Here is a 25,804-nt window from a genome sequence, read left to right on the forward strand (position 1 = left end):
ACAAAAGGTGATGACCGTCTTTTCTTGTTTCAAATAAACTTTGAGGGTTATTTCTTATTTTTCCCCTCCAACTTCAGTTTGCACAACTCTTCAGAGAAATGTGAAGCTGGTTGCCAGTCTGACCTAAAAGCTTGGGCTGTAAGCTGTCTTCCTCAGAGAGCATCAGGTCCAAAAGAGCCAGTGATGGGCAGCAGAGAAGGCAGGATCAGTGCCCACCTTCTTCATATGTGGCCCTTTGTGTCTTCATCCCTGAGGTCTGTTGTAAATCAGCAGCATAACAGATGCTTGGCTTAAAAGATGAACTTCAATAGTGCGGTGCCACAGGATCTTAGAATGTGCCCAGGGATGACCAGGATACAACCAGGAACTACCCCGTGATAAGCCGCTGTGTGCATTTCTTGGTAAAGGGAGTGGAGTGTGTGACCCAAGGTTCTGAGAGACTCTGCCTGGCGGCCTCTTGGATATGTGACATTACTTGGTTAGTTATGGTCAACATTTCTCTCCTTCTCAAATCAGTAGGTCATAGGCCATTGTTTCAGGAGGATGTTGTAGTGGGAACATTCTCTCTCCCCAGTTTTCGACAGATGCCACTCCCTAAGCTGGAGAAGAGCAAGGCTCTTCGACAAGCCTGGATGTGCCGTGACCCCCTTTTCCTTTACTGACAGTAAACACCACACTGAGAGCTTCCTCTGTCTTCAGCAGATTCTAGCAGTCATCCTGGCCCGAAACAAATAGAAGCCCTAGGGTGAAATAACAATTGATAATTTCCCAAATTATGACAAGGTAAACTTCACAGTAAGAGTAATTTATAGTTCCATAGCCTACAAGTTACAAAATACATTTTTAAGTCCCCGTAGGTCACCAAACATGCACAAGGTCCTGCTAGGTTGGTGTGTCATGCAAGGACTCCCATATGTTTGAAGGAACATTAAAAAGTTCAGCTTTGGAGGACTTTTTAAGGCAGTTTTTAAGCAAAAGATTTTAAAAATATTCTTTTTCTAGATAATTAGCATGAAATGATAAATATGTGAGTGAGGTTAACTGAATGTTTGTGCCCCCCTCAAAGTTTGTATGCTAGAATTCTGATCCACAATATTGGGGTGTTAGGAGGTGGGGGTTTGAGAGTAGTTAGGTCATGAGGGTGGGGCCCTCGTGATGGGATTATTGTACGAGGCAGGAGGGAGCTTGCTTCATCTCTGTGCTTTGTGAGCTTCCAGTGAGAAGACAGCATCTGCAAACCAAAACAAGAGCCCTGATAAGACCTGTACCTGCCAGCTCCTGGATCTCAAACTTGTCAGCCTCCAGAACTGTGAGAAATAAATTTCTGACATTTTGACCACTGGCTCTGTGGTATTTTACTATAGCAAACTGAGCTAGCTAAGACACAGAATAACTCCAAAAATAAGTAAAATAAAATATCATTGACCAAGCCAAGGTGTGGCTATACCACAAACAGCTGAATTCCTTTTAGGATGCTCACCTTTCACATAACCTCCAAGGAAGTAGCCTGTGGGAGACTCATCCCAAAGGAAATGATGCAGTGCACTTGTTAACGGGGTAGGAGCTAATGTGAAACAGCGGTCTGTGAAAACTAATCATGTATACAATAGGCAAAAACATCCGAACTAGCCATCTCCATCCCATTCATACCCAGGGTGAAAAAGTCAACATGAGATTTTTCTCTACTGGTAATATTAACATATTAAAGATATTTACTAGAACTCCTTAGGGGATGAAGTTACCTGTAAATACCTCCTAAGGTTTTCTGAAGACCAGCAAAATGAAACTTGAGTCCGTCCATGGTCTTTGGACCAGAGGCAAAAAGAAGAGCTTTGCTTTGGGGATGGGGAATGAAAACAAAGAACCCCCACAAAACAGATTCTAAAACTTCAGGTGTGGTGGGAAAAGAACTGAGCAGAGACAAGTAGTGAAAGAAAACAGACTGAATATAGACTGAACCACTACTTAAAGATGACACAATTTCTTTCAAAATGCTTGTTCTGAAAGGTACAGTTCTGCCCCCTATAGGCAGTTTTGGGAACAGGTGGCATTGGAGGTACCAGGAATGGGCAGCCCTGGCTTGGGGTTTACCAGGAGGGATAATGGAGAATGCAGAAGACCTCCAGGTTAGACACCAGACAGAAAAGAACAAGCCCCATCAGCACAACTTTCATTGGCTCCCTAAATATTCATGTAGATGGAAATCTAGTTTACAATACTTGAGGCTATAATTTCATTTTATATATAAACACATGAAAAAAATTTACTCAGTTTTCTTTAAATTTTTTTATAGTTATAGATGGACAGCATGCCTTTATTTGTTTAGTTTTTTATGTGTGCTAAGGATTGAACCCAGTGCCTCACACATGCTAGGCAAGCGCTCTGCCACTGAGCTACAGCCCCAGCCCAAATTTTGTCAGTTTTAATAGGCTTTGGGTTTTTCAGGAATTCAATTTGAATATTCTACAAATAAAAGGAAGCCTGTACCTCAGGGGTGATATGCAAGGATGTCAGAGCCACCTGCCTCCATATCATCCCAGCTCTGCCACTATTGGCTGAGAACCTTTGGATAATACCTCATGTGCAAAATGGGGTAACAGTGGTACTCACCTTAGAAAGACGGTATTTGGAACTGTGCCAGGCACACAGTAAGCACTATTTGAATGACATTTATCATAGATGCTGTTATGTATAGAACTATATCAGGAATTGGCCACGTTTTAGAAAATCACATTGCTGACATCTCTGGTATTAAGTAGCCAATATCACAGGCCTGTCTGGTCGGCATGTATACCTGCCATGTTCCTGTCGAGTTTATTTTTATTAGAGGTTTATTTACATAACAGTTATGTTCATCCTGACAAAATCATACAGGCACATTCACAGAATTCAAATTTAGATCACGATTCTACTTTCCTTTCCATCCTCCCTCTCTTACCCATTCTCCTTCTTCTGCTTTGCTAGAACCCCTTCACTTGTCTATTTGTTTGCATTTGTTTGGCTCTTTTTACTTCTACATAAGGATAAAAGTCCACTTGGTATATTTATATGTGCATATAACATGATTTTTAAAGAATTCTTTCCAATGGTCTCCCCCTCCCATCCCTCTACTCTGCCTCTCCATCTCCTTCTTCAACAATAATGACTGTCCCTTTATCTTTATGATATCCTATTCTTTCCCCCTTCTTTCCTTTATTTTACTCTAGCTTCCACATATGAGAGAAAACATTTGATCTTTGAGTTTCTGAGTCGGGCTTATTTCACTAAGCATGATGTTCTCTATTTCTATCCATTTACCAAAAAATGCCATAATTTCATTTTTCTTTATGACTGAATAGAACTCCATTGTGTTTATATACTGCAAGTTCTTAATGCATTCGTCTGATGATGGGCACCTGGTTTCATTTATGATTCAGCTACTGTGAATTGAGATGGCTGTATCACTATAGTAGGCTGATTTTAGTTCTTTTGGGGAAAAAAACAAGGAGTTGGGGAGCTGGGGAGATATGGTGTTCCATCCCTACTTTTTTGAGGAATCTCCATACTGCTTTCCAGAATTCTTTTACTAACCCGAGGTCCCACCAACAATGTACAAGGGTACCTTTTCCCTCACATTCTTGCCCGCATTTATTATTGGTTGTGTTCTTGATCATTGCCATTCTGTTACACAAAATCAATGAAAGAAAAAATTAGTTCTTTGAGAAAAATAAATAAAATTGATGAACACTTAGCCAAACTAACCAAGATAAAGAGGAAAAAACCCTCAAATTACTAAAATTTAAGAAGAAAATGAAATATCACCACAGAAACCACAGAAATAAAAAGGATAAACCAAGAGTATTTTAAAAATTCATATTCAAAAAAATAAAAAACCCTGAAGACATCAACAAATTTCTAGAGAATTATGACCTACCCAGATTGAATCAGGAGGACATAGGAAATTTGAACAGATCAATTTCAAGCAATGAATTGAAGATGCCATCAAAAGCCTACCAACAAAGAGAAGCCCAGGACCAGATGGATTCTCAGCTGAGCTCTACCAGACCTTCAAAGAAGAACTAGCACCAATTGTCCTCAAATTATTCCATGAGATGGAAAAGAAGGGATCCCTTCCAAATTTATCCTATAAGCTAGTGTCACCTGATACTAAAACCAGACAAAGACACATCAAGGAAAGAAAACTTCAGACCAATATCCCTGATGAACATAGATACAAAAAAATATTAATAAAATACTGGCAAATTGTGTACAGAGACATATTAAAAAGATAGTACATCATGATCAAGTGAGGTTCATCCCAGAGTTGTTATGTTCGTTTAATATTCAGAAATCAATAAACATAATTCATCACATCAACAGACTTAGAAAGACAAGAATTACATGATTATTTCAATAGACACAGAAAAAGCATTTGACAAAATATAGCTTCCATTCATGTTCAAAACACTAGAAAAACTAGTGATATAGGAACATACCTCAACATTGTAAAAGCTATCTATGCTAAGCCCCAGGCCAACATCATTCTAAATGAAGAAAAATTGAAGCATTCCCTCTAAAAACTGGAACAAGACAGGGATGCCCTCTGTTACCACTTCTATTCCACATAGTTCTTAAAACTGTAGCCAGAGGAAATTAGGCAAAAGAAAGAAATTAAAAGGATACAAACAGGAAAAGAAGAGTTCAAACTCTCCCTGTTTGCCAATAACATGATCCTATATTTAGAAGATGCCACAAAAATCCACCAGAAAACTTCTAGAACTATAAACAAATTCAGAAAAGTAGCAGGATATAAAATTAACACCCATAAATCAATTGCATTCTTATACACCAACGATGAATCAGTTGAAAGATAAATTAGGTTAGGAAAACTATTCCATTCACAAAAGCCTCAAAACAAATAAAAAAAAAAAACACCTGGGAATAAATCGAAGAGGTGAAAGTCTTCTGTAATAAGAACTACAGAACAGTAAAGGAGGAAATTGAAGAAGACCTTAGAAGATGGAATGTTCTCCCATGCTCTTGAAGGGGCAGGAGTAGTATGAAGATGGCCATACTACCAAACTGTTATACTGATTTAATGCAATTCCTATTAAAATTCCAGTAATGTTCTTCATAGAAATAGCAATCATGAAATTCATTTAGAAAAATAAGAGGCCCAGAATACACAAAGCAATCCTTAGTGAGAAAAGTGAAGCAGGAGGCATCACAATAACAGACCTTAAATTATACTACAGAGCTACAGTAATAAAAACAACATGGTATCGGCAGCAAGACAGACATGAAGACCAATGGAACAGAACAGAAGACGCAGAGAAACCCCACATTAAAACAGTTTTCTCACACACGAGAAAGGCACCAGAAATATACATTGGATAAAAGACAACCTCTTCAACAAATAGTGCTCAGGAAACTGGAAATCCATATGTAGCCGAGTGAAATTTAACACCAGTTCTCACCCTGCACAAAACTCAATTCAAAGTGGATCAAAGACCCAGGAATTAGATCAGAAACCTTGAACCTACTGGAAGAAAATGTACACCCAACACCCCATCATGTCAGCTTAGGAACTGACTTCCTCAAGACTCCGAAAGCAGAAGAAGTAAGATCAAGAATTGATAAGTGGGAGGGTATCAAACTAAAAAGTTTCTTCACAGCAAAGGAAACAATCAAGAATGTGAAGAGAGTCTCTATAGAATGGGAGAAAATCTTTCCACATACACCTCAGATAGGATATGTAAAGAACTCGAGAAACTTAACACCGAATAAAGCAAATAACCCAATCAATAAATGGGCTAAGGAACTAAACAGACACTTTACAGAGGAAATACAAATGGTCAACAAATGTATGAAAAAATGTTCATCATCTCTAACAATTAGAGAAATGCAAGTTAAAGCTATGGAGATTCCATCTCACTCAAGTCAGGATGGCAATAATCAGGAATTCAAGTAACAGTGAATGTTGGTGAGGATGTGGGGGGAAAATGTACACTCATACACTGCTGGTGGGACTAACAATTGGTGCAACCACTCTGGAAAGCAGTATGGAGATTCCTCAGAAAACTTGGAATGGAACCACTATTTGACCCAGTTATCCCACTCCTTGGTATATATCCAAAGGACTTAAAATCAGCATACTGCAATGACACAGCCACATCAATGTTTATAGCAGCTCAATTCACAGTAGCTAAGCTATGAAACCAATCTAGGTGCCCTTCAACAGATGAGAGGATAAAGAAAATGTGCTACATATACACAATGGAATATTATTAAGCCACAAAAAAAGAATGATTTTATGATATTTGTTGTTAAATGGATGGAACTGAAGACTAGCATGCTAAGTGAAATAAGCCAATCCCAAAGAACCAAAGGCTGAATGTTTTCTCTGGTAAGTGGATGCTAACACACAACAAGGGGGAAGGGGAAGAATAGAAGTTCATTAGATTAGACAATGAACTGTCATGAATAACTACTGTCATATATAACTAAAAAGAAAAAAATTAAACTGCTTTCACAGTTTGATGTTATCTCTGTTTTCATTTGTTCTGAAGAATTTCTTGATTTCTATTCTCATTTCTTTTTTAATTCCTTTTTAATTTAAGAGTTTGTTTAATTTCCTTGATGTTTATTTCTAGTTTCATTCCATTATGATCTGATAAAATACATGGGAGTATATCAAATTTTTTGTGTATTTGCTAAGATCTACTTTGTGATCTAGAATATGGTCTATTTTGGGAAAATTTCCATAAGCTGCCAAAAAGATAAATTCAGGTGCTTGGGGTAAAATATTCTGTAGATGTCTATTAGGTCCACTTAATTAATAATACTATTTAAGTTGGAAATATCTTTATTGATTTTGTGTCATGATGACCTGTGTGTTGGTGATAAGGGTATGTTGAAATCACCCAGTATTATTATGTTGGGGACTATCTGAGATTTAATGTCCTTGAGTATTTATATATATATATATATATATATATATATATATATATATATATATATATATATATAAAATTTGGTGCACTCACTTTGGGGGTATAAATATTTACTACTATTATAGCTCCTTGTTGTATTTTTCCCTTTATCAGGATGTAGTGGCTTTGTCTCTTCTGATTAATTTTTACTTGAAATCTACTTTGTCTGATGTAAGAATAGCTTCTCCTGCTTGTTTTCAGAGTCCATTTGCATGGAATATTTTTTCCATCCTTTTACCTTCAGCCTGTGTGTGTCTTTGCCCATGAGTCTGTTATAAATAGCATATAGTTGGATCTTGTTTTTTCATCCATTCTGCTGATCTTTGTCTCTTTTAATTGGGGAGTTCATATCATTAATATTCACTATTTGTGTGGATCAGTGTTTGTGGTTTCCTGCCATTACAATGTTTTGTTATATTTAATACTGTCTTGATTCTCACTTAGTGGATTTCTCTTCTATTGATCTTCCTCTGTTTAGGAGTTTTAGGATTTGTTTTGAGTTCCTTTGTGTGCAGTTTATCTTTGAGTATTTTTTGTAGCACTCACTTGGCCATCCTGAATTCTTTAGTTTATTTTTGCATGGAAAGTTTTCATGGTCTTCCCTCCTTGAATTTAAAAAATGAGCTTGGCTGGGCATAGTAACCTTGACTGGCAGTTGTTTTCTCTTAGAGTTTGGAAGGCCCTCCTTGATTTTAGGGTATGAACTGAGAAACCAAAAGTGAGCCTTAATTTTTGCCTCTAAATGTGACCTGAGATTCCTCTCTTGCAGTTTTTAATATTCTTTCCTTATTTTCTGTTAGGCATTTTGATTATGATGTGTCTTAGAGAACTTCTTATTTGATTAAGTCTATTTGGGGGTCCTCTAGGCCTCCTGTATGTGAATATCTATTTCATTTCTGACATGGGAACATTTTCTATAACAATATCATCAAAAATGTTCTTAATTATCTTTTGCTTGCTTCTCTATGTTCTCCTCTATCCCAATTATTCTCAGGTTTGGTATCTTGACATTGTCCCAGTGTTCTTGTATATTCTCACCATGTTCCATAATTTTTTTTTTTCTTTTACTGCATTCTGTATACTCAAGTTCACAGAGCCTGTCTTTAAGGCCTGAGGTTCTCTCATCAAGGGCTAAAATTCTGTTTTCTACATAATCTAATCTTTTGGTGATGCTTTCAAGTGAATTTTCAGTTTGAGTCTTTCACTTTTAGTTCTACTTGGTTTCTTTTTACTGTCTATTTTTTTATTGAAGCATCTTCTATACTTACTTTCTGAATTCATTCCTTAGATCATCATTTTTTGTTAACATTTTAATAATCTTTTTTTATAATCTTTTTCTGGTATTTCATCCACTTCTATATCAGTGGGATCCTGAAGAAGAATAGTGAATTTGGGGAGTAAATTTTTTGCCTATTTCCTCATATTTTCATAAGTCTTAAACTTGCACATCAATTGAGATGGGTCCTCCTTCCTCTTGTATTTTCATGTCCTCTTGTATATTTGTTCTGGGACTTCTCTCTGTTTTTAATATATGAGTAGATGTCAAAGGGTGGGACAATTAGAGGTCACTCTCTAATTGTTCCTCCTTGGATCATTGTTGGTTTGGGGGTTTTGTCGCTTCCATTCTTTGGGTTATTTGGAGTAATGTTAAGGCTCAAGTGAGGCTAGATCATGTATGTGATGAGATTCACTTTTTTTTGGTTGGGATGTATTTCTGAATAGCAGGATCTCAACTCTGTGATCTTGAAGTGTTCCAATTTCTTTTCAGCCCCTCTTAGAGGAAGGAGGGATCCAGGGATGGCACTAATGTTAGCAACAGATGTACAGCCTTAAGATAAATATCTGGTATCTACTTTGTCATTGATAACACTAATATTCCTATATAGGAATGGTGGGTCAGCATTTAACAACAGTACCAATGATAAAAATGTGATCAGCAACTATAGTGATGCAGCCACATCAATGCTTATAGCAGCTCCATTCACAATAGCTAAGTTATGGAACCAACATGGGTGTTCTTCAACAGATGAATGGGTAAAAAATATGCTCGGCCATAAAGAAGAATAAAATTATGGCATTTTCCAGTAGGGAACTGGAGACTATCATGCCAAGTTAAATAAGCCAAGCCAATCCCCAAAAAATCAAAGGCCAAATGTTCTCTCTGATATGCGAATGCTAACACATTATGGCAGGAAGCAGTGGGGGGAGAATATAAGTTCATTGGATTAGACAAAAAGGAATGAAGGGAAGGGAGAGGAGTTGAGAATAGGAAAGACAGTAGAATGAATCGGACATTACTTTCCTATGTTCATACATGAATACACGACCAGTGTAACTCCTAATCAGGTATAACCACAGGAATGGAAAATTATACTCCTTGTATGTATAATATGACAAAAAAACCACTTTACTGTCATGTATATCTAAAAAGAACAGATTAAATAATTAAATTAGTGTGAACTAGATTAGGCATTCAACAGAGTAGGTGTCTACTCTGTTGTCCATTGTACTAATAATCACAACTTGAATGGAGTAGGAATTACCTAATCTATATAATTTCTAGTTTTAGTAGGATGACAGTTTCTTGAGTAAGAGGAAATAGGGTAGGAAGGTAAGAAAAAGCTGAAGTGTTTGAAAAGGTGATGAGAGGAGAGACAGGAGATAGAGAACACATGTCAGCTGTAAAGAAGAGGGAATGAGTTTTCTAAAGTAATGAAAACAAGAGAGGAGGAGGACATAAGAGATTTTGGCTGTTATCGGTAGCAGAGAGTGAAGAATGGGAGCTAGGAAGGGCCAGAACCTAGATAAGAATGAATCAGCAAACAAAATCAAAACTACTCAAACCCTCGCATAATTGTACCCACAGAAGTCTAAGCTGGGTTAAATAATGAAGGCATGCAGGAGGGAGCCACTGATGTGTAAGTCACATGAAGATAGGTAGGTAGGTAGGTAGGTAGGTAGGAAGGTAGGTAGATAGGTGGATAGGTAGGTAAGTAGATAAGTAGATAGGTAGGTAGATAAGTAGGTAGGTAGGTAGGTAGGAAGGTAGGTAGATAGGCAGGTAGGTAAGTATAGATAGGTAGATAGGCAGGTAGGTAAGTATACATAGGTAGATAGGCAGGTAGGTAAGTATACATAGGTAGATAGGCAGGTAGGTAAGTATAGATAGGTAGGTAGGTAGGTAGGTAGGTATATAGGTAGGTAGGAAGGTAGATAAGTAGATAGGTAGATAAGTAGGTAGGTAGGTAGATAGGTAGGTAAGTAGATAAGTAGATAGGTAGGTAGGTAGGAAGGTAGGTAGATAGGCAGGTAGGTAAGTATAGATAGGTAGATAGGCAGGTAGGTAAGTATACATAGGTAGATAGGCAGGTAGGTAAGTATAGATAGGTAGGTAGGTAGGTAGGTAGGTATATAGGTAGGTAGGAAGGTAGATAAGTAGATAGGGAGGTAGATAAGTAGGTAGGTAGGTAGATAAGTAGGTAGGTAGGTAGGAAGGTAGGTAGATAGGCAGGTAGGTAAGTATAGATAGGTAGATAGGCAGGTAGGTAAGTATAGATAGGTAGATAGGTAGGTAGGTAGGTATATAGGTAGGTAGGAAGGTAGATAGGTAGGTAGGTAGGTAGATAGGTAGGTAGGTAGGTAGATAGATAGGTAGGTAGGCAGGTGGATAGATTGATTTTTCAAACCTATCTGCACGGTGGGAACATACACAACTCACACACGCACACTCATATACAGAAAACAATGGGAGAAATGTGAAGAATGATACAATACAAAAACAATGTTTGAAAAAAGTTAAAAATTTAAAAGTAAAAAAAAAAAACTGAGAACATAGAGGATCCTTTCCCGGGCTTTCTGTGTGGCACTCCCCTAGAGCTGTCCCCACGGACACCTTCACCCCAGTGGACCCTTTGGATTTGTTTTCTCTGAGCCCCCCCCCCAACAAACTCTGTCCATTGAAATCCGCCTTCCTCTGTGAACCCAGGATTCTCTGGGTCCGTTTCTTTACTTTTCAATTTCTCTACCCCCAGCCTCGTGCCTTGCTTGTCCACACTCCCCACTGGCTGGGCTGGTGGCCCGCGGTGCATCTCTGAGGGATCACTTCTTACACTCAAGTTACCAACTTTCTGTATCTCTGGGTTTTCTCTTTTTCCAGTTCAGCGTTAGGGTTCCGAGAGGCTCCCTGATTACTCACCTAGCTGAGGCACCGTCTTCCTTCCTAAGTCAGGTGCCGAGGAGCTGCAGGGGGCTTCCTCTCTCTGCTCCGCCCTCTTCTTCTTCATCTCATCCCTTATTCCATTACGCCTTGTAACAGGTGGCTCCCCGACAGCATTTACACAGGAAAACAGCCATTTCGCTATTCAGCTTGCACTTGTTTATATTTTAGTTAGGTGGGTATGTTTAGAGACTAGTTAATTTGTTAATCCGTTCATTTCGTTTCAGAACAGCAAGAGATGCGAGGCCTTTGTTGGAATATATTTTATCAGCATGATTTTCACCTGATGGTTGGAAAGTGATGATATGAAACCTTTACTACAAAAAGGTGGGGTGTCAGGTAGCGCCAAGAGCACTGCTTTACCTACTGTCATCCTGCATCTTCATGTTAACATGTCCACTGCGATACCTGGACTGACACAAGCAGTGTCCACTCAGGTCTAAGAAATTCATATGAACTACTGTTGGATATATTCAAAAGGAGATGTTTACAATTTTTTAGCAGCAATATATTTTTCAAACACAATTTATAAGAGATATCCAGATATAAGTACAAACCAAAACAAAATTGTAGAGACTAATCGAAGGCAGAGGAAGCCAGAACCTTCTTTGGCCTTCCATATGGCTGCAGAAAGAGTCTGAGAAGTACGAATCTGGTACAGTGGTTTGAGTTGGGCACTGCATACAGTGAAGACTGGTTCTGAAAAGCCATTCTTAGGATGGTCATTCAATGCACATGTGGCATCTTCTCCACAGAAAAGGGCTAATACCTCCAAAGCTTTGTTTGTTTGTTTGTCTGTTTGGTAACTGGAATTGAACCCAGGTGCTGAACCACAGAGCCACTTTCCCAGCCCCACTCCTTTTTTTTTTTTTTAATTTAGAGACAGAGCCTCACTAAGTTGCTTAGGGCTTTACTAAGTTGCTGAGGCCGACTTTGAACTCACAATCCTCCTGCCCCGGCCTCCTAAGCAGCTGGGATTACAGATGTGCATCACCACGCTTAGCCCTTCAAAGCTTTTTAACTCATGCAGCTGTGGAACTACATCACTAAGAACCCTCCCCTCGCTCCAGGGAGTGAAAAGAAACATGGCCACCCTTCTACACAGAGAGCCAGCTCAGGTGACCAGCAACACCAGCAGGGCCTGGCTCTCCTCTGATGGGGCTGCCTCCTGGCCACCAGCGCCTGTCAGCACACTCTGCCCTCCTGTCCCGTGTGGCACACCCACCCAGTTACACACTCCAGCCTCTTTTATCCCTCCTGTGAGTGGTGCACACACCCTGTCTTCCTGCAGGTCCCCCAGAGGCAAAGGTGAACAGCCTGAGTGAATTCAGTCACACTCACGGCCAGTGGCTGCCAATTCCCTTACCCGCCCCCCCCCCCCCAAGAAGCCTTTCAAAGACAAGAGGCTCACCACCTCCAGTGAATCCCTCACGGGTTGAATTTCAGGCAATTCAGCAGAATGAACTACTCTGGGATGTGAGGAGGGTATCTGGAGTAGGAAATACCAGCTCATCCAGGAGTGCACTTGGAAAAGTTCCTGTTGTAATTTTACTCTGTGCCTGTGTCTGCGGCTCCCCTGCTAATTCGTGAAACCCTCAAATGCTTGGGAGGGTTTACTGCAGTTTTTTAATATTAGTGCCCACACTGCTGGCAGCCACGGCGGTCACTTGTAAATCTTTGAAAACACCTTGACCACTCTTCTTCAATAGCTTCATGAATGACGCAAAACAGAAATATTTCAATTACAGGTGACTAAGAGTAAGAAAAATATACAACTATATTTAAAACACTTAAATTAACAAGATAGTACTTTTCCATTCTAACAAAATATCATACATTCAGTTTAAACAAGAGTTAATATCCAGACGCTTTTTCAAAATACCTGATGCTAGTTGAAAATTAGTGACCATGAGGCTTTCCAAGATATTTCTAATTAGCAAAATGTATACAGTTTTGAAGAACTGTAGGGTTTTTTTTTTAACCAACATAGAATTTTCATAATTCACTTGAAATCAAAAACCAAAGGTAGACATTGAATAGGTCAAACTGCAAACTGATGTGTCTCTCATAAACCTAAATCTTGCTTTACCTTCCTGAATGATACTTTGGCTTTCAGCAAATCTTATAGCTTCTTTTCCCCTAAAGACAATACATGACAACATCGACGACAACCTCTCACAAATAACCTTCTCGGTGTGTAATGAGCCCTATCCGTATGTGCTCGTGTGTTAACTGACCTAGACGGAGACCACTATGACACGGGGTTGACGGAGGGTCACAGGTCTACATGTAAACTCTGCTCTGAAGAGCATCACAGGTGCCTGCCAATGTCAAAGTCAAAGTTGCTGTACTTAAAATACAGTATATAGCTTTAAAAAAGAAAATCAAAACAAAAATGTGTTCTCCACTGGCTTTTTCAGATAAAGAAGATGGACCACAAACCGACACATCGGTGTGGCAACAGCCACCAGTGAGTACCCCCACCCCACCCCAGGAAACCAAGAACCAACACTGCCAGTTCCTGACGAGGACCCCAGCCTCTGGCCCCCAGGTGGATTTACAGTGCGTCTCCGGGTTCCAATGCCGGGGACAGGAGGAAAAGCAGGCTCTCCACGTCCCTCCTTCCGTCTCCACGAGCAGCACCTGCGGTCCCCCTGGATCTGTTGCCATCCCATTACTTCAAAACTCCGAGAAAGGCAGCATACAACTCTCCAAAAGGAAAAAGTGAAATCACACAAGGTCACTACATAACACTGTGGGTGAAGTCCCAAGGGTCTGTCCGCGGAGGAAGGAGGCACTTGGTAGCAGGAGACCGGCAGGGGTCCCTCCAGGGCGGCCCTCAGGGAGTCAATAGCTTCAGGCGGGTGAGCCAGCTGACCAGCAGGGATGGCTCTGCCGACTTCCCCGAAGAGGCAGACTTCTTCTTGGTCCCTTCCTCCTGGAATGGGATGGTGGCACTGCTGTGGAGATCCGAGTTGATGTAGCACCTGCTCCCTCGGATGTAGTCTGCACCCCGCACCAGGTGCCTCTCGGCCGTGGGTCTGGAGAAGCGGTACTGGGAGTAGGTGCTCTCCTCGATGATGGGGGGAATCCGCTCGTTGCTAAAATACCTGCAGAGAGCATCTTCCCCTGTGTCCGGAGAGAGCACACAAGTCTGTTAAAGTAGCAATCCCTGGCACAGTGCCTCAGGGAGGGTCCTCAGCCTACCCCAGCGTTGCATGACACCCTGAAAGGGGACACCCTACCCAGCTCTCCTTTCTGGAGGGGCTCCAAGGCCCAAAGGCTGGGCAGGCCCACCCGGTGGGTGTTCACAAAGCAGAAGTGGACGGGTCCCTCCTGCTTCAGGCTGTTCTTGCACTGAACAGGGAGCACGAGGCCCAGCAGAGCCAGAGAGCCTGCGCTTCCTTACCCCTGGAAAAACTCTCAGAATTCACTTAAAATCAAAAACCAATGACAGAAAGCGGTAAGATTCTCTCACTCTTTCCCCAGCCATCCTGGCTCAGCACCTGAGCACGAAGTACATGCTTTGACAGTGCTCCTGCTCCTGGAACACCCCCAATGAGCGCTTAGCAAGGTGGGGTGCCCTTGGATGTCACCCTGAATGAAGGTCAGGCACCATTCACCTTTAGCGATGAGCAAAAATCTACAATGATTGGGACATTCCTGAACAAAGGATGATTTTGTCTTAAATGCCAGCAGACCTCCTGGGATGGAGGAGGTGTTTAAAAAACTAAACAGGAATTTAAGACACAGGACACACTGGCAACACATAGCAGTCTTTGGAAATTCCACTCCCCAAAATGTGCAAAGATCTATGTACACAGATGCTTATGGAAACACAATTCGTAACTGTGAAAAACCCAGAAAAAATCCTAAATGTCCAACAATAGCAAAATGAATAAATAGGTATCCAGCCATGAGATGGAACACTAATGCAACTGCAGTGAAAAAAAAAAAAAACATGCTCTAGATAGGATTCGTTTTACATAGTGTTCCTGAACGTCTGGGTTTTTTCCATTTTCCACATTTTTCCAAGTGTATAATATGTAAATATAGGAATGATTTGGAAGATACACAAAACATTCGCAGTAATTGCTCCTAGGTTGTGGAAGTTGATTCCAGCTGAGTTTTATCTTCTCATGCCTTCTAGATGTTTTCCAATGTTTTGCTTTTGTGACTTGTTTTGCTTTTGTAACCAAAGGGGAAAAGTCACTTTTAAAAAGTGTCATAAAGCCACATTGTATGAGTCTATTTATATGGAATGTCCAGAATAAGCAAATAGAATCAAAGTGGATCAGTGTCACTCAGGGGCCGGGGAAAACTGGAATTGAGGGGAATGGCTAAAAGGCACAGGGGTTCTTTTGGATGATGGAAACGTTCTGAAATAAGATTGTGGTGACTAATGTGAATATCCAAAAAAACCACCATGTTGTACATTTGAAAAGTGAAGTTCATGCTCTGTGAGTTACATCCCAATAATGCCGTTGGCTAAATGCAAACCGACATCTGCAACTCTGGATCAATCACACAAGAAATGCAGAAGAAAGAGTGGAGGGGACTCCCATTTCCCATTTTCATACTCCCCAACTCCTATGCTCCATCTCTCAAAAAAAACAAAACAAAACAAAAAAGGCTGCGTGGAGCTCAGAACCATGACAATGAAGATGTCAGCATCCCCAGATCTAAACAAAGCGCAGCCTGCCACCTGCTGACTGCTCCTCAAGTCTCACAAGTAAACGAAGAGTATCCTGAACCACAGACAGGCATCCTGGCCCTTTGTCACTTTAGCACAAGCCTAGTGACAGCAGTACTCAGAAGACACTTTCCCAAGGCCCTAGCTGATGTCAGGGGATGATCACTTTGGAAGCTTAAGCCTCCAGAAGGTCCTTCCTCTTCCTTTTACCAACCTCAGGGTCACGCAGCTTTAAGTTTTCACCTGCTCTTTGCTGCCACACTGCACAAGCAAGGTCATGGTCATGCCCTGCCGACGCTGATAACCAAAGGGGATCCAGCAAAACCCAAACATTTTAAAACACTTCTAGCAGTAATAACCAGTAACCTTGATTACAAGGTGAATTTAACACAAATTTCTCTCAAATAGTCACCATTCTCTAACCCAAGAAGGATTGGGGAGGAGAAAAAACTCCACATTGTTCATCAGAAAAAAATAAATAAATGGATTCCAGTAATAAGTCAATAATTCAGGATGAGATTATTTAATAAGCAATTTATTTCACTTGTTTAAAAAAAAAACTTTAAATAGACCTTTTTAAAAGGTCTACAGCCTTTTTAAAGCCCACACCGCTAATCAGGAGATGTGCACTCACTAACTGGGATTATGTAATCTTTCCCTGTATTCCATCCCAGAAATAAGTGGAGCCTTAGAAAGCTTCAGCAGACCTGGTTTAACAGATGACAGAATGGGAGTCGGAGAGGCTAACTACTTTCCAGTTGTCATCACACATTCAGGAACAGAGCGGAGGCCCAGGCCCAGGTCTGCTTAGATAAAACCTACCTTTCTTCCCATGACCTCGAGGTCTGGCAAAAGGGTCCACAATCCCCATCCAGTTCCCGTCCGCAGGCATGGACAAAGGCCGGGGCTTGCCTTCAAAGGGACAAGAAGGAAAGTGACCAGGTGGGAGAGGTTGGGGACTTCAGCATCTTTCCCTGCATTTCCAACTTAGATCCCCACATGAGCACAGCCCCTTCAGTAGAAGCAATCACAGATTTTAAAATGAGGGAAGTATTTTAAAGCACTGTGTTTCCATAGCAAGCAATTAGGACGCAGGCATGCTAAACCTGAGCTCTGAGTCCACAACTCCCAAGTTAAAACCAGCCAGCGAGAGCTAACCCTGAAATGTGAGCCTGGCCAGCTGGGCCTCGCGGCCAGCAGAGCAATGACTCACGAGGCCGAGCTCCAGAGCTGAGTAAAGGTCTCATACTCAAAATTTCATTGAGGTTTATGTTTTCCTCGGATTACCCTTTGAGCCTGCCAAATTCACCCAACAGTTCCAAATAAGAAAGGGGTGGGAGGAGAAGTAACAGGGGATAACAGCAGAACAAGACAAACGCTCGGAAACTCACCGTAAGATGGTGTCTTCTCTCTCATTTTCGTGGGTGGTGCGCTGGTTTCCACCGAGTACCCGGGCAACTGGTCAGAGTCAGCCATGGTGAATCTTCGTCTCCGGCTCTCCTGGTCCAAGAAGGAATTCGGGGACTCCGAACCCTTGGGGCCAGGCAACGGCTGTTTACACTTGCTGAATCCACCGTAGGCATCCCTGGAAGATAATGTGCAACGATTAAGATGCCCACCTCATCTCCTACCAAAAAATCATGGGAATCGTACCCCCTCGAGCACCCGTGAGAAAACCCCTCTCTCCACTGGAGGAAAAGTGTCGCTTTACTCAACCCCAGTGGGCCCCCAAACACACAGCTCCTAATCAAATAAGAATAAGTACCGTGACCCTAATGAATCACAGGAAAGGCAGCTTTTTGGTCACGTATACCTAAATGGTAAAAAGATGCTTTTTGCAAAGAGAGCTCTGGTGTTCCTGTGTTCTGTCCTGCAGCTGAAGTTCCTATCCGTGTCAAGAATCAGAAGTTGAAGTGTGAGCTACCGAACCACTTTCCTTGCACCAAGAGCAGTATCTTTGTCAAGATTCAGCAAACATGACTCTTGATGTATAATGAAGTTGTTAGATTTGAAGATTAAGCCACAGAGACAAAGGATGCTTTATAGTAACCAGTGGAGACTATTTCTGAACTGAATAAAGAAACTGGAAAAAGTTGGACCACAGACTCCACCCTAAATCTATCTAAATGTCAGTTTATAATAAAATTTAATTTTGGTTTATCTCAAGTTACCAGATGATAAATAATAATAATAATAATAATAATAATAATAATATTAAGCACTTAGCAAATTCCTTTAGGCAATCAGGAAAACACCACTGGACAAATTACAGAGGCTGCTGCCTCCTGTGTGTCCTAGTGATGTGTGTTCGCAGGTGCATGAGTGCACATGTCTCTCCAGGTAGATGAAAGGGCCCCAGCTCCCTCTCTTCCTCATCCTGTACACACCCCTTTCTTCCCTGGGACCCCTCACAGAGGCCCTTACCAGGTCCCAGGAGTATATCGTTTTGTAAACTTTTCAGAAGTAAGGTATTTCTGTATTCTTTTCTTAAAGCCCCCCTCCCCACCAAACTGCACAGCTTCAAGCCCCATATGACCTAGACCTCCCCCTGCACCCCCCCTGCACCTCCCTCTGCACCCCCCACACCGTGAGACCAGTGAGCCTCCAGATTCAGCCGGCCACACTGCAGCCCAGCAACCTGCTCTCTCGAGATCCTGGAGGTTTTCACACCCCTCTTGCTCGTCTACACACACGGGGGCTAGCACACCATGAAAACAGGAACCACGTACCGAGGAGAGTAGGGAACAGCAGGCGGAGGAGGAATGTAAAGGTCCAGGATGGCTGGCTTCTCCTTCTTCAGAGAGGCGTCCATGGTGCCTTCAGGGGACTGGGTCGTCGTGGGTGGGGGCGAGGTCTGCAGTGACAGCCACACAGAGCAAAAAAGGGCAGAGGTCAGTCAGCAAGGAGATTACCCTGGTCACACCTTCCCTCCCCAAGCCAAGGCCAGCCCTGAGTAAGCAGAGGCCAAGGTCACCCACAGGTTCACAGCTATTTACAGTACTCAGGTTCCGGAAGACACTCAGAATTAACGCAGGGCTTTAAAAGCCAGGTGCCAGGGTGTAAGTCGAGCTCTGAGAAAATCAGTTGAGCACCCGAGCCTCAGTTTCCTCCTCTGTGAATCAGTGACACTGAGAACACTGTTGCAGAGAGCTGCAGTCAGGGCTGAGTTCATTCATGAAATTCACTAGCAGCGCTAGTACTGACGAGGAGTGTGGGCTCAGAACTCTGGGTGTGATCCTGGCTTTCCTGTATTTCTGTGCATCGCTGAGCCAGGCACTCAACCCCTCTGTGCCTCAACTATGAGACGGCAATAAATGGGAATAAGAACAGTATTAAACGGGGGTAGCTATGAAAAATCAAGAGATTCCACATTGTTCAAAGAGCCTAGGACACTGCTTGTCACCAAGTAAGCAAACAATTTCATGTGTATGAATTTAGCTGTACACGTGCTGCAGATACTCATATACTTAAGTTAATTAAATTTTTAAAGTACATACGGTTTCATTTTGTTACCAATCTTCAATTATGTTACCAATCTCAAAGGATCTATTTTTTCTTAAACTTTGGGTGAGTCCCCCAATCTTATCCTTCTGCACTCTTAACAATGACAACGACAGACTTTTCTGGTTGATAAAGAACCGCGAGGAAGTCTCACAGTCAAGATGTGCAAACATCTGGCGGGGACCAGAGAGAACTGTGCTGGACCTGCGCCAGGTACAGAAAGCTACCTTTATACCCCCTCTGCCTGGATGGTGACAGAAGCTGTCACTGCAGGAAGACTGTGAACCAGATTCCAAGCCTGAAAGGACCAAAGAGCCGGTGTAGCCAGAGCTGGCAGTAGCCACCAGGAGAGTCACAGAGTGATGGCTATTTTCAACAGAGACACCAAGACACAGAGGCCAGGCCCAGTCTTCAGCCTCCTACAGCAACCCCCTCTTGCAGACTTTGCCACCAATGAATGCATAATCTGTTTCTTCTATTCAGTATGAAATTAAACTCGCGTTTGTCAATCTTGGACCATATCTGAAGACACGGGGCCAGAATCCAGACCCTTAAAACCTCAGAAGCAAAAGTAGATTGGAATTATTTCCACAGGACAGATACTCCCTGAACTCTGCACACGGTACTGATACACGGCTCTATCAACAACCCTCATCTACCAGGACTGTGGCCTCAAAGCAGAACGAAACACCTCTTCTGTGACAGGGTAACACTAATGAGTCAAAAAGAAGAGGATGGAGGGCTGGGGCTGGAGCTCAGTGGTAGAGCACTTGCCTAGCACAGGTGAGGCACTGGGGAAGAAGAAGAAGGAGGAGGAGGAGAAGAAAAAAAATGAAGAGCTCCCTCCTGAGAGTGGTGAGTGCCCAGGCCTGAAAATCAGGGAAGAATGAAACACAGAGGAAGGCCCAGGGCCCGAGGCCCAGGGCCCGGGGCCGGGTGAGCTCGCGGAGGATTCGTCCACCAGCATTCACCTTTTGAAGATATCCTGGACACTTCACAAGAACACTTGGTAGCTGAGCTGTTCAACAGCTCCGCCTTTTGATGGTGGCTCAGATGCAAAACTTAATACCTTTCTCCCTCGCCGTGGGCTCTTCCCAAACATGTTAGGAAGGTAAATCTGGATAAAATGCAAGAGGGAGACTTCTACAGGAGTTTCCAGGAGTCACCGGGGGGCTGGGAAGCCTGTACTTAAACATGATTTTCCATTATGCTCTGGACACATCCATGTGGACTCTGTCACCTCCAGCTCAGACTCGAGACTCCTGCCATCTCTGCCTTCCAGGTGGCTTCTTAACTTTCTGACTGTTGTCACCTCGTAGGTTTCCCATCACCCTGGACACCTGCTTTTCCCTTGTCTTGCTGGCATTCCCAGAGCCCTCTCTCTCCAAGAGCCGGCACTACACTAGGACAGCGAGGCTTACGAAGGTTAGACACCAGGCCAAAGGTCCAGGGCTGATGAGCGACAGAGCTGAGATGAGGACTCGAGGGACCCAGCATGAGAGCCACCCTCCTGGCCACCAGGCTGTGCTGCTCCTTGAGCCCCCGTGTGGCTGCTTCCCAAGAGGTCCCTGGCACTGTCCATCTTTCATCTGAGCTGCCCAGGACCCCTTGGCCCCACACCTGGACCTACACAAGGGACTCCTCCCTGGTTGGTGTTTCTCGTGTCTAGATATTGCAGTGTGCTGAACTGCTGTCCCCTCAAGTTCTTATGTTGTAGCCCTAACCCCCCAGCACCCCAGAAAGTAACTGTATTTGCAGATCATGTTAAGTTGCTGGGCATGGCAGTGCATGCCTGTAATCCTAGCAGCTCAGGGACTGAGACAGGAGGATCGCAAGTTCAAAGCCAGCCTCAGCAATAGCAAGGCGCTAAGCAACTCAGTGAGACCCTGTCTCTAAATAAAATACAAAATAGGGCTAGAGATGGGGCTCAGTGTTTTAGTGCCCCTGAGTTCAATCCTGGGTACCCTCTCCCCAAAAAAGCCAATTAAGTTAAAATGAAGTCACTAGGGTGGGATCAATGCAATATGGCTGGTGTCCTTATAAGAGATCAGGACACAGACGCACACAGAGGAAAGACCACGTGAAGACAAAGGGAGAAAACGGCTATTTGCAAACTGAAGAGCAAGGTCTCAGAAGAAATCAACTCTGCCAACACCTTATCTGGGACTTCAACCTCCCAATCTATGGTGCTTGGTTATGGCAACTGTTGCACAACAGTAGCGATAGTAATGCAAAGCAGGGGCCAACCTGTCACCTGTGGGTGAAGTCCACCCCCTCAGCCTCATCCTCTGTACCTGCACCAGACAGTCTCCATTGACCAGGCGTTTGTTTTATCCACCACCTCTGGCTTCAGGGAGTCTGAGCTACTCACTTCTTGCCAACCTAGAGCCCCTGAACCAACCAGGACCATCCACATCTGTTGTGGCTATCACCTCACCTAAAAGCTCACAGCTGTCCCGGAGGACAGCAGCCTCTCCTGCGCAGGGCCACCAAGGCCCGTAGCTATCTGGTGACACCAGGATGCTTTGACCTACAAACTCTGCCCTTCCTTGATGGCAGCTCATGTGGGCGAGCGTGTTGAAAGAGCAGCACTCACCTCCGAGACACACACTCTCACCTGCCAGTGCGGGTCCCACCTCCTCCCAGCTCCAAAGTGCCAGCTCATCAGGAAGAGGCGCCCTCCCCGTCACAGTCCACATGGCCTCTTCCTCAGAGCCCGCATCTCCCCTGCAGCAGCGAGCTGGCAGGGCTGGCAGCTGGGAGGCACTCCATCAGTTGTCTGCCAGGAATAAAGCACTTCTAAGACATTAAGTGTCCCATTCGGAGAATCCAACATTTAAATCTAAACAGGTTTAAATTTTTATACTGAGCCACTAAACAAAAGCAGCTGGGCATGATCAATATGCTCAGCTATGGGAGGTGATATCTTGGCTACGACCCCAAAGCACAAGCCACTAAAGGAAAACTAGACAAAAGGGATCGCATCAGACTAAGAACTTCTGCCCAGCAGAGGAAATAACCAACAGAATGAAGAGACAACCCATTCAACATTGTAGAACCGTAGAAAACACCATGTTAAGGGAAATGAGCCAGGCACTGAAAATCAAAGACTCCACGATCGCACCTCTATGTGCCATCTGAAAACCCAAAACTCAGCAGCCAAGAGTGGACAGGTAGGTGGTGACCAGGGAGAAGGGAAGGAGGGTGAGGGAGATGTTGGTTAAAGGAAAAGATTTTCAGTGAACTGGGGCAGTGGGGGGAAGAAGTCCAAGAGTTCTTATTATACCACATGGTGATGATGTTTAATAACTATGTATTGCACACTTACAACTGCTGAGTAGATTTTAAGTGTTCTTACCACAAATCAATAAGTGTGTGCAGTAATGCATCCATTAATTAGCTTGATTTGGCCATTGCACAATGTATACATATTCCAATAAAGTAGTCTTAATCATGTGTCCTCTAACCCTACCCTCCACTTCATACTATTTAATTTTTAAACCTCCCCACCCTCCCATGGGTTAGACTTATAGATATATTTGCAGTGTTCTCTATCACGAAGTATCCAAACTGATGGCTTGAGACTATCCACCTTCCATGTGAAGATGTACAAAAAAAGAAAAAAAAATCACAAGCAGCTACATATAAAATTATAATCTCAATTTTATAAAAAGCTATAAAATGTCATTTCTTTACATTCTTGGCTTAGGAAGTAAATGCTCGGGATCAATCACATTGTTAGGACATTCAGCAGTGAGCTCCTTGTACCAGGTATAGACACAAGGGCCTATATTGTTTGAAGAGAATTTAAATAACAAAGTCAGTTTGTTTTTTTATCATCACCAAAGACTGTCAGTTCTGACTGACACCTAAACAATGCTATCGAGCTGTTGCGGGGCTCCATGGACAGGTCACATCCACAGCACCCACCACGTCTTTGTAGGGAGCCACTAAAGACTCAACCCCATGTGGGCTCACCAAGCTCAGTGTTCCTTTGTGCAGAGTTATATATGTTTATAAGATGAGAAGATCTAAGATGAACTTTCTGCAATGATGGAAATATCTGCGCTAATATGAAGCATGAGCCACATGTGAGCATATTAAATATTTGAAATGAGGCCAGGAAGATGGGAGGAACTGAACTTTTCCTTTAATTAATTTATATTTAAATAGTTATAAAAGGCTAGTGGCTACTATACTGTTCAGAGTAGATCTAGAATTTTTAGTTTCATATAAGCAGGATTATCTAAGCATGCACAAACAAACTCCTAAAACCAGTCGCCTTCAAAGGTAATCTCTTTTTTTTTTTTTGACATTCAGCCTTGTTCATACACCGATACTGGGTGAAGGCTTTAGGACAACAGCTACCTGCACAAGAGGTGGCTTCCAGCGCAGGTTCTTCAAGGGGGCAGGCGTGAAGTTAAAACAACCCGTGGGCCTCTTCTTGAGCAGTAACACCACTCCAGTGGGATTCTCTCTCAATTTCTTCACCAGATTTTTTAGCTGCCATCCCACCTTCAAACCAAGGCAATGAGGAGAGAAGACGGACTCATGAATAATGAAAAATCAAGCCTATGAATTGATGGCAAGGAAATCAAAATGAGAGCAAACAGGTACACTCTCAATATGCTCATCTTAGCACTGCTTGAAACAGTGGAAAGCTGGGTAGAATCAGAAAAGCTTCCAAAAAATTAAACAAAAAAGACTTTTGATCTTTTTAAAAGTTCTAAAAGGGAAAATCAGGTCTCAAATAAACAAACTCACCACAGTTTGCCGGTTAACCTGAATGACTTCATCACCAGCGTGAATCTTCTGAGATCTGTCTGCAGGAGACTATACAGAAACAAAGGAACCGGTCTGAATTTTTTACACCTTCTATTTCTGTTTGTATTTCTTCTCTCTCACTTTCTTTCATTCTTATATAGACAACAAGCAACAGAAATAGAATTTTCTCAGGAAAAAGAATGCTTTTTAGACTCAAGATGCCGCAGTCCATGGAACCGGACATATAAACACCATATCATCCATTTTATTAGTGTTGGTTGTCACTGATAATCTCTCCATCAGAACAGCTGGTTCATCCAACCTACAGGGACAGTCCGGACACACTGTCAAAATGATTAGCTGCTAGAAGCCATTTCATCTAAAACACACCTTGTAAGTACGTATGCCTATTAGTCTTGTAAAAGAAAACCACTGCTTAACCTGTAGGGATCATATTTGTAACTCTGCCATCCCTTTTCCTTCCTGAATATAAATCTTGTTTTCCCTCAATCCTGTTTTATATATTACCATGATTCTATTAAAATTTGGTAGCAAACAGAAGATTTATTTCCTTAAAAGACAAAGAATTTTATTTTTTTCATTTTCAGGTTAAATTCAAAATGAGTGAATCTTCAGTGTCAAGAAAAAGTTCTGACTTTGTTCCTCCCAAATAATGCACTGCTATTAATTTGCAACAACAGAGATACATATGAAAAGAATATAGTCCATTTGTCCAATATTTTGCCCACGGCACTCTGGTTCATGTAAGTAACCGAGAAGTCTTTAAGATGCCAAGAGAAGAAAAAAGGTGAAGCCTCTGATTTTCAGATTCTAAGTCAACATTATCTAGGCTTGAATGTTTAACTCTGCATCTTATGTAACTAGCTGAATCTTCAAACAATTTACAGCTACGCTTAGACTAAATAGCACTTTTGAACACGGGGAGGGGGCAGCAATGAGACCCTAACACACTTGCTGAATTCTTCCCACTCAACTGCTGTGATAGGCTCAACAGGAAATTAACGAGCAGAATTCAGCTACACAAACACTTCTGCTTCTGATTTAGCTGGGCTCAACACAAGACAGAAGTAACAGTGCCAGTTTTATATCTGAAAACATTTAACCTGCCTCCACTACAACCAGGAAGCCTCACCTGTGACCTGCAACGTGGGTACCACAGGGCCAAGCCTAACTTGAGTTTATTTCTCTTGAGCCCCTTTCTTTAAAACATGAATTTATCTACATTCCTTTTCACACCCACGTGTCAGATGTTTAGCCCATCATTGCATCCTGCACAAAGGTTTCATGTAAGGTAAGCTTCATTTTATAAAAGAAAGCCCAAAGCCAGAATGTCCCAATCTCAAAGCATGTGCACAAATGTCCTAAACTGATTTCCCTTCCTAAGGATCCTCCTGCAGCCATTTCTCAAATATCTTACCAAGCAATTAAGAGCTGTGTTTGGCAGAACACTGGTAAAGAGAGAGCTTGATACCAAAATTTTCCCTAGGGCAGAAGCTCTTGCCTGTCTTCACCATGACTCCAACTACTGAAAACTGAGGCTTACTCTGGTTTCCTGCAGATGGGTGATGACTAACCTAATGCCCATCGAATCTCGGGGGTGGAGGAAAGGAGTAAGGATAGAGTGGTCAAGACTCTCAT

General features: G+C 42.4%; 1 protein-coding gene across 2 annotated transcripts in view; it reads right to left on the reverse strand.

The window, feature by feature from the left end:
- Positions 1 to 11,672: 11,672 nt before the first annotated feature.
- The window catches only part of CNKSR3 (CNKSR family member 3), an 88,493-nt gene continuing 74,361 nt past the window's right edge, over positions 11,673 to 25,804 (reverse strand). Inside the window, exons 8-13 of one of the 2 annotated variants that reach the window (XM_081295236.1) lie at positions 24,146 to 24,214; positions 23,750 to 23,896; positions 18,610 to 18,734; positions 17,272 to 17,465; positions 16,703 to 16,792; positions 11,673 to 14,228 (exon numbers count right to left, since the gene is read on the reverse strand). In XM_081295236.1, the coding sequence (XP_081151362.1) occupies positions 14,044 to 14,228; positions 16,703 to 16,792; positions 17,272 to 17,465; positions 18,610 to 18,734; positions 23,750 to 23,896; positions 24,146 to 24,214 (810 nt within the window). In that variant the 3' untranslated portion in view covers positions 11,673 to 14,043. Of the gene's footprint in view, positions 14,317 to 16,702; positions 16,793 to 17,271; positions 17,466 to 18,609; positions 18,735 to 23,749; positions 23,897 to 24,145; positions 24,215 to 25,804 lie in introns of both variants that reach the window. The other variant, XM_081295235.1, reaches the window with a different exon arrangement.

The sequence above is a fragment of the Spermophilus citellus genome (assembly GCF_964194105.1).
Source record: "Spermophilus citellus genome assembly, chromosome: 5".
In the NCBI taxonomy this organism is placed as follows: domain Eukaryota; kingdom Metazoa; phylum Chordata; class Mammalia; order Rodentia; family Sciuridae; genus Spermophilus; species Spermophilus citellus.